Below are 8,972 nucleotides of genomic sequence, written 5' to 3'. Positions count from 1 at the left end.
CGGAATCTGGGGAAAACCAGGGGAAAAGGCAGGTTCCCAGCGGGGTTTGAAATCCAGAGCCTCCAACAGCTGCCTCCTGCCCGCGCCAGCGGGGCTTGGCCGTCCTCCTCCGGATGGTGACGGGGTCCCTGCGGCCACCAGCCGCCTGTGAGCTGCGCCTGGCAGCAAAACCGGCTCTGGCTGCGGTAGGGCAGGGGCCGAGGGCCGGGGAGGGCCCCGCAGCTCTGTGCTGTGCTCTAACACCACTTAAATTACCGTAACGAATGTATGGTTTTCTAATGGCAGCTTTTGAGAGCTTTCTCTGCACTAATGAGCTCTACGCTCGTATCATGCAAACGCTTGCTCTTTTTAATTGTTTTCCTGTGTGCTGAAGTGCCAGCTGTTAACAGCCCCCTGCCTTTGGGTTTTGCTCTCTACCTTCTAACGCTCCGGACCGCCCGGCCTCCAGATGTGTCAGCTGTGAGCCATCCATCCTCGGGACCAAGACGTCCTGCTCTTCGACAGCCAGCTGCCAGGCATGCTCTTGATTTCTGTCACACAGCTTTAACGATCGGATTTCTTCATGTTTCAGGTCCCCGGGGCATCGCTTTGACCTATGCTGATAATATTGACAGGCTTGCTCCCGCGCTGCAGGACGCGGCAGTTGGCCGGCGGCGTTTCTGCGTAGCCCCCAAAGCGGGAGCTGCAGCGAAGCGGGAGGTTTGCTGCCCTTCAGCTTTGCGTGACGTTAGAAATGATGTCCCCAACGTCCCTGGGGACAGGCGGCTTGGGAGGACCCTTGCAACTCTTCTGGTTTGGGGGTGCAGGTGTTTTACAGCCTGCCTAGGCTACAAAAGCGTTACTGCGAGTCTCTTCTGCGTCTTTCCGTTGCAGGGACCGTCTGTAGCCCTGCAGCAACGTCCGCTCGGGCCAGGGGCTTGGTCTGCTGCTTTTCGGGGTCACAAAGCCCCTACCGGGGAGCTTTCTGCCCAGCTTCCCTGCGCTGCAAGGGTTTCTGTGCTAATCTTTGGGTGAGAAGTAAGGGATAAAGGCAAAGACTAAGCAGTCGGCTTTTGGGGGGGGGTTGTTGGTGCTTTGGGGTTCTGGTTTGTTTTCATAATGGTTTGCAGGTGAAGAAGGATAATCATTCACTTGGAAAACAGAATTCCCTTTTCGTGTGGACTTAAAAACCCAACTTTGCAGGTAGAGCACCTCCGTTAGGCTTCAGACTGACTCACCTCCCTGTGCCCGACAGGTACGGCTGCAGAGTTCCTCCGCTGACAACCCCATGACAACAATAAATGCTCCAGGCTTCTAGCTTTACCCCGTTTTTGAATGCAAACCTCCTCCTGCCAAATTTCTGAGCGCAGGGGCGGTTTCCAGCAGGCTGGCGCATGAGCGATCGGGGCCACCAGCCGCGTGGAGTCAGTGTTGCTCTGTGCGGAAAAGGCTTTCCGCTAAATTCCTCCAAAGCGGCGGCTGAGCCATGTCGGAGGAGCTCCTTCACCCCCAGTGTCCCAACTGCTTCCCCAGGGGACTTGGGGATGTCTTTTCTTAACGCAACGCTTTTCTGGGGTTTATTTTTGTGAAACCTGGCTGGAAGCGGGGGAAAAAAAGCCTCCTCTGCGGGTGACTTCTGCAGCACCCTTGCTTTTTTGCAGCCGCTGATGCTACACCTCGCGCAGACCCTGCAACGGGACCCGTAAAGCAATCGCAGAGATGTCCCAGTATAGGCGACGGTGCTTTAATGGGGTCAGACTGGGGAGGGGGAAGAGCGGGGGCCGGCTGCGGGAGGTGCTGCTGCCCATCACACGCGGGAGTCCATGGCGTACATCTTGCTGGTGGCCGTTCGGCCCCGGGGCTGGGGATGCCTCTGGAGTTGCCAGCGGCTGCTGGGGTCTGTCAGGAAAGAGTTGGGGTTGTGTCACGGCCGGCAATAGCGGGGGGGCTCGGGGGGGGCCACAGCACGGGGGGGCACGGCAGGAGAAATGAACCCGGACAGGCAGCGCTGTGGGGTTGACTTCCACCAGTGGGCGTAAGGGCTGGAGATGATGTCTGGTGGGGCATCACCTGCCCCACGTCCCTGATGGTGGGACGGCCAGATCTCCACCCACGCATCCTTGTGGCCACCGGCTCAGGCTTTGGCTGGTCACCGTGACACAGCTCCAGCACGGCCACCGCTTTGGGTAGGTGTCAACACACCTTCACCAGGACCTTGAGGTCCCAGAGATGTGGATGGAGCATTTCTGCACCCCCTCCATGCCCTTACGGGGCTTATGGGGTCCTCACTCAGCCCAGACCTGCCTGGCATGACCCAGCCTGCCCAGCCAAGGTGCACAGGCCAGCGGGGAGGGGGTTCCCCTTCATTTGGCTGGACCCTGCAAGAAGTACCCGCACCCTCTGAGCTGGTCCTTCACCCCACCTGCATCCCTGCAGGGCAAAAAGCTACTTAAGGTGGGATGGGGTGGGACCGGGCAGACTGACCTGCGCAGGCATAGAGGCAGCAGGTCAGCAGGACGGATGCCACGAAGCAGCCTGTTGAGCCAGCCATCCCCAGCCAGCACGACCACCCGAAGTCGTAGTGGACTCCCAGGAATATATTGTGTGACACCAGCATGGCTCTCTCCACGTAGACGTCCACCGCATACCACACGGAGCCCACGAGACCCAGGATGCCTAGGAGGAACGGGGCCGGTTAAGAAAGAGCCGTAGAATCCCCCCATGCTCACCAAGACCCCTCTGAGGGGATCCCCCTCGCTCCCAGCATCTCCCCAGCTTCCCATGAAGCTCCCCCAGCCACGCACTCCCGATGCTGAGGGTGACACCGGCCCCGTAGCACATCTTCAGTTTGACACGAGGTTCTTCCTTGAGGAACTTGATGCAGTCGAGCCCAAGGAGCAACGTAGCCAAAGCCAGGCCAGCCAACAGGTCCGCTGTGATCAGCAGGGTCCGCGTCACCACGATCTTCACTGGGCGGGGAAGGAAAAAAAAAAAACCAGAAAAGGGACTGAGGAATGGTCAGAGGAACCGGTCTCCCCACTCCAGGTTGCCGCCTGTGTCCCTGTTAGAGTCACCCAGCTCACCAGTGGGCATGTTCATAGGAGATATCTACACTAGGGCCCACCAACCCCATGCCTGCCACGTGCTGTAGGCAAGGTGCTCATCAGGCCCACCTGAAACCTGGCAACAGGACTTAATAAGCCTGTTACTAGACCATCTCAAGAAACCAAACAACTTAAGGTGCACCAGTCAGCCCCTGGGATGTGGTCACCTACTCAAGACCTTCTTACACAGGCTTGGACAGAAGATGCTGCTGTTTTTTCCTCCAAGTTGTGTAGCTGGAGTTTTGAACAGCAAATGTCAACACACCAGGGAAAAACAGGAGAGCTGGCAGGGTTGACACCACCAGCTGTGTGCAAGACGACTTCTCCCTACAAAGCTTTTTCCCCAGAGCAGCACAACAGCCTGACTTGGTCCGTGCTGACTTCTTGTTCCCTTCTGCACTGCCCGAATCTGTGTCGTCCCATGTCATCATCCTATACGACGGTTCTTCTGTGCAGGGCCTGTCGTGCCCTGTGCAGGCCGGGAGAAGTCTCCATTCCATGAGATGATGTCCGTGAGCTGAGGACGCAAGTCCTTGGCCAGTGGGAATGGTCCTCACCGCTGCATACATCATCAATGGGGTTGCAGATCCCACCATGGGGGGGTAGGAGCTGCACCTGGGCTCTGGGTGCCAAAACACCTTTGTTGTGAGGTGGCACAGCTTCACGGCCTCTCTCCTGCTTGGTGACCCCATGGCATGGGTTGCTGTCCAGGCCATGTTGATGGGGCAGGAGACCAAGAGAAGCCCCGGGTCTGCATTGCTAAACTGGTGAAGGTCAGCCCTTTGCAACAAGGATCATCTTCTCGAAAAGGGAAGAGGGGAAAACTCTTAGCTGTGAACTTCAGAAATGCCTCCAGGCCCCGCCAGCTTACCTGGATGGTCCGCCAAAATGGAGTCATACTGGTCACAGGTCCTGACCCCGTCCTGCATGTTGGTGACACACTCCCTCCAAAGCCCCCGGCATTTGTGACTTACCTGGAAGCAGGAGAAATACACTCAAGCAAAAAGCACCAAAAAGCACCAAAAAGCACCAAAAAGCACCCCAGGGATATCCCAGCCCAGCAGGGCAGATCTTCAGGCTCTCACCACCACAGCTGGACACGTCCCTGGTGACTCCCTAGCCGTGCCTTGCTCCCTGTCTCCTCCTTCTGCTCCAGCATTTCTCTCTCTCTCTAATCCTCCAACTCATGCAGAAAGCAGTGGCTTTGTCCCACCACGTCCCCCTTCCAAGCCCTTGGAGACATGGTGCAAGCCCATGGATGTCAAGGTACCCACCTTGCTCCCAGCTGCTAACCTTGAAGATGGTTGCTCTGCTCACCTCCAAGCTGTCATCAGCGTTCACCATCCAGCAGTCGGTGCACGTGGCGAGGAGCAGGAAGAGGGTTGAGAGAAGAACGAGACCGAACGCCGTCATCTGCAAGGCTGCACTCATGGGGTTACCTGCAAGGGCACAGAGACGTCCGCCACCTCTGCTGTGGCCGCTTCCCACATACCTGATCCCCCAAGGACAAAGTGCCACCTAGGCCAGGGTGTCCTTGGATCCCTGTGAGTCATCCTGGACCCATCTCATGGTCCTCAGTGCTGCCAAAATGCTCCAATACCCCCAGCTGAGGTTGGGCCACCAGGTTTGCATGTAGACGGGGCCTTCGGCGACACGTCAACTTTGCAGTGGAGACAGACCTATACCGACTTGCTCGCTAGATGTTCCTCTCTTCCAAAGAGACCATCTGAAGTTGCCAACCGTTAGTACTTGCCCTTTGGGAATCAAGAGCTGCTGGAAAACCTTGTAAAACCACCACTGTTGTCAAAGCCTGTGATCTGAGCATGGGTCTCCTGATATCCTGAGGTTTTCTTGATGCCTCCATCCCCGCCTCCATGTGATTCCGGGGGAAGATCACCTTCTTGCTTTTTTTTTTTTTGAAGAAAAGCAATGAAGTGTTGAAACATCCAGGCTGGAGCACAAGCAAGGGTCCCATGGAGATGTCCTAATCTCAAACGGCAAACCCAAAGAAAGCAGCTCCCATTACAGAGGTGGATGATGGCTGCTGGAACTTGATGTGGGTGCCCTTGGGTGCTGCCGAAGCTTTCCAAAGACCAGAGGGGATGGGGCCAACTGCTTTCCATCCTTGCCAGAGTTGGAGGGACTTTGCAGAGAGGGGAGCTGTGCCTAAGGTGTGGAGCGGAGAACTTCGTATCTCCACCGCCTGGCCATGAATCCCGCTTTGCAACTCAAGATGCTAAATATTGCCCGAAGCTGCAACCGCTGCGACAGCCCTTTGGGCAGAGGCGCTCCCCTGAGCGGGTTAATTAATGAGACCTGCTGGGTCTCCGACCTGCGTGGGCTCGTTATGGCGGGGTGACGACTCTTCACCGCGGCAGAGTTTGCGACCTCCAGCCAGATGCTGCCGGCGCTGGCAGGGCACAGGGGCAGAGGTGGGAAGGAGGCTCACGGTTCCTGTGTGGGAGATCTCCCACCATGTCCCCCCTCGGGCCGGCGCTGGGTGCCGCTCACCCCGGCTCTTCGAGCGTTTCCATCAGCTTCGCTCTGCGAGCCCACGTTACTGACAGCCTCACACCCCAATTTACAACCTTTTTTTTTTTTAATTTCCCAAGCTCCCTTCTGAGCTAACTTTCCATAACCTGATTTTTTTTCCACTAAACCTTGGCTGGTTTGGAGCCTTTGAAGAAAAGCTGTTTAGCCATTTGAGTTATATAAGCAAGGAAAAAAAAAAAAAAAAAAGAAAAGAAATCCTTAACCCCAACAAAAACCAGCCCTGAACCCCGTTAGCAATAAAAAGGGGCTCGGGGAGGTGGGGGGGGGAGCGTTACCTTCACCGCAGGCTCATCCTGGCTGGGGTGGGACGATGGCAAAAGCTCTTTGTCACCGATGACTGGGGCTGGGGACGTTGGGTCTTGAAGGCTTTCAAGTGCCGATGGGATTTGATCCTGATCCACCTGACGGAGTGGGGGAAATGCAACTCCGGAGCCTGTGCCGGGCTATTTAAGGTTTTTTTTTCCAAGGCACGTCCGATGGGCTTTGTGCTCCAAGGCGTGATGGGCATCCCTGCGGTTAAAACGGTAATAGGTTGGAAATGGAGCCTCTCCCCCCCCCAAAAAAAAAAAAATCACGTGGGGAAATCTGTGGGAAACCCGCTGGGAACGCTCCCTAGGTGGGGGACGTTTTGTCCTGGGCGAATATCCCACATTTTTTAATTAGACTTTTTAATTACTGGCCTAGGAGTGAGTGGCCTAAGGTATGTTGGGTCCCCAGGAGTGGTGCAAGGGAGTCAGAGGGGTGGAGGTGGCCGGAGAACGAAGCTAAAATGCAAGGAGGATAATTAAAACCCCTTGGCCAGGCATGCAGCCAATAATTAAGACCCTTTTTATTTTATTTTTTTTTTTTTCCCCCCCATGAAGTGGAAAACAAGTGATAACGACCGCAGCAGTTATGGCTCAGGTAACGTGCCTGGTCAGTCCCCGAGGAGGTTTTTGTGACCCTGGAAAGCGGTACCCCGCTCCCGGCACTTGGAGCTGCCCTAAAAACCTCAGGTTTGTTCCCTGAGCCCCGACTATTGGGGAAAAAAAAAAAAAAAAATAGGCTTTTGCTCTCGCTTTCTCGCTTTCTCTTCGTGTTGCGGCACCCTCCGAGCATCCCTGGGGTCGGCGCTGCCCCACGTTCTCCGGCATCGCTACGTCCTCCCCTCCCAGACCCCTGGGAAAGACGTCCCTGTTTCCATTTCGCGGGTTATATTTAAGAGATGCGCTCGGGTTTTTTTTTTTAGGTTTGTTTTGGTTTAGTGTTTTTTTTTTTTCTTTTTTCCCTCTAGTTAATCCCCTGGGGGATTCTGGCAACGCATCAGGGTCTTGGCAAATCCTCGAGCTTCAGCCCCGCGGAGGCACCGGGGGGGGGGGGTGCGATTGCCGCGGCTTGAGTTTGGGTTATCCTGTTTTTCCCGGATTTCGGCACACGGCGGGTCCGACGCTTGGGCATTAGGACTGAAAACATCCAGGAGGGTTCGTGCACCTTCGTTTTCCAACATTTACAGCTCAGGGGTTTATGGTACTCGGGCAACCGCGACGTGAAATTCTGGTGTGACCCCAAGCGATACAAAACTGCAGCTGCACGCCCTGGCCACACCTGTAAAATAGGTTTATTTTTATTTTCTGCTCATCTAAACAGGTGGTTTATTATATATCGAACTAATCCGCCTCGTCAATTCTCAATCGAAACCTTTTGGGGGGTTGAAAAGACGCAGGCAGAGGGGCAGATCTATCGGTAGTTGAATAATTAAGATCATTTCCCTGGTTAATGAAGGTGAAAAATCAGATCTTGTGTCCCACCAGGTTTGTAAAACCCCTGTGTTAGAAAAACGGTGCTGGCAGGAGACCCAAACCTTTGCGGTTTAGGACACGTCGCGCAGGGGAAACCTGCTGTGGCTGGAAGGAGGGAAAAAAAAAGAAAGAAAGATGTTTTCTTTGATGGGACCGTCTCACAGGGGTGGAGAGGACTCTGTAGATGCTGAGGCCAATAAATAAAAATGAAGAAAAATGAATAAAAATGAATAAAACCACCATTGAATAAAAGCCGTCGCGGCTCAGAGGCGTGAGAACAGCCCCTCTGCGTGCGGACCGGCCGCGGGCCCCCGGCCAAGGGCAGCGCTGCCGCAGAAACATCTTCGTGCTAAATATAACAAGGGGCCCTGAAATGGATTTTTAAATTATTTTAATAATTTTTTTATTTTTTTTAAGAAAAAAGGTGATTTTTTTTTTTTCCCCTTACTCTATTATTTACGTGGAATTTCAGCGCCGTGTCAATTTGGTGAGATTTGCTGCCATCTTGACATCCGGAGGGTCATTTTCCCTCATTTCTGCCTGTTTAAAAAATGAATATTATTCCACCGGGTTTTGGATGCAAGCAAAAACCTAAATATTCTTCCTCAGACCGCTTTTATTAACTAAAAGCAGTTGTGTTGGGGAGGAAAACCCATATTTTAGCCTGGCTGCGATGTGGAGGGAGGCAGATCCCACGTACCGCAGCGAGCCCAGCGTCCCATTCCCATATTTTATCCCGCTTTGCCCTGTGCAAAACACACGAGGGATTGTCCGGAGGACAGTGGGGGCATTTATACCCCCGAACACGTTATCGCTGCTCAGTTATTTTCCCACTCCCCCCCCCGCTTTGATGCGCTTCCACCCCGGGCGCCCATCCCCAGGGAGTCCTCGGGTGACCCGTGGGGATGTCACGGGAGCCACCAAGGACGCAAATCCCTGTTTTTGGAGATGGGATGGGGTGCGTTTGTGGACCAGGTGCCACGGGCAGGATGAGGATGCTGAGAGAAGACGCTGGCTGTACAAAAACCTGGATGGAAAGCGTCATCCCCCAAGGAAAACCAGGCACAGCATCACCGGGGGGGGGGGTCCTGCCCCTCCACGGGGAAAGCAATAATCAGCTTAAATTAGCAAAACGCCCAATTAGGCACAAGCCAGCTCCGAATTCATGGAAAATGGGAGAAAATAAGGGAGAGCCCAGCTTTGAGGGTCCATAGGAGGGGCAGCAAGGGGAGGATGCTGGAGGGACCAAGTGGTGGTTGGAAGCAGGAGATGATGGGTGCAACCCTGCTGCAAGGGACGTCGGGGCTTTTCCATGGGTTTAACCTTAAATTAGGCAATTTTTAAGGTCGCATCTCCTCCTTCGAGAGCGACAGGTGGCAAAAGACTCGAGATATTTGGCTAGCACCTGCCCAGGAGGGCAAAGAAGGTTCAGCGTGGGGGAGAAGCTCCGTGGCCCACGCTGCAGAAGTTGCTTTGAGGCAGCAAAGGGGTCCCGTGCAGGGGACTGGCCCAGATTTGGGAAGAGGGGGGGGAGAACAAAGAGACGATTTGAGAAAGA

At 54.7% G+C, this 8,972-nt stretch overlaps 1 protein-coding gene across 1 annotated transcript; it reads right to left on the bottom strand.

The window, feature by feature from the left end:
* Window positions 1–1,762: 1,762 nt before the first annotated feature.
* Window positions 1,763–4,514, bottom strand: LOC142092236 (claudin-16-like). Its single transcript, XM_075172045.1, has 5 exons — window positions 4,401–4,514; window positions 3,955–4,057; window positions 2,784–2,948; window positions 2,464–2,655; window positions 1,763–1,878 (listed from the first exon to the last, which is right to left on the bottom strand). The coding sequence occupies exons 1-5, from the start codon at window positions 4,512–4,514 to the stop codon at window positions 1,787–1,789; spliced, it is 666 nt and encodes a 221-aa protein (XP_075028146.1). The 3' UTR covers window positions 1,763–1,786.
* Between the last annotated feature and the right edge of the window lie 4,458 nt (window positions 4,515–8,972).

Source organism: Calonectris borealis, chromosome 23 (genome assembly GCF_964195595.1).
Source record: "Calonectris borealis chromosome 23, bCalBor7.hap1.2, whole genome shotgun sequence".
Classification (NCBI taxonomy): Eukaryota; Metazoa; Chordata; class Aves; order Procellariiformes; family Procellariidae; genus Calonectris; species Calonectris borealis.
Note: the sequence above shows the minus strand (reverse complement) of the source record. Positions and strands in the feature narration are given on the sequence as shown.

Bases quoted from the DNA above. Each gene is read 5' to 3' on its own strand.
- LOC142092236 (XM_075172045.1), bottom strand. From the start codon at position 4,514: ATGAGTGCAGCCTTGCAGATGACGGCGTTCGGTCTCGTTCTTCTCTCA. The intron at 2,949-3,954 runs GTAAGCTGGCGG...TTCCCCGCCCAG, and splicing joins CATTTTGGCGGACCATCCAG to TGAAGATCGTGGTGACGCGG. The intron at 2,656-2,783 runs GTGCGTGGCTGG...CGTTCCTCCTAG, and splicing joins TGTCACCCTCAGCATCGGGA to GCATCCTGGGTCTCGTGGGC.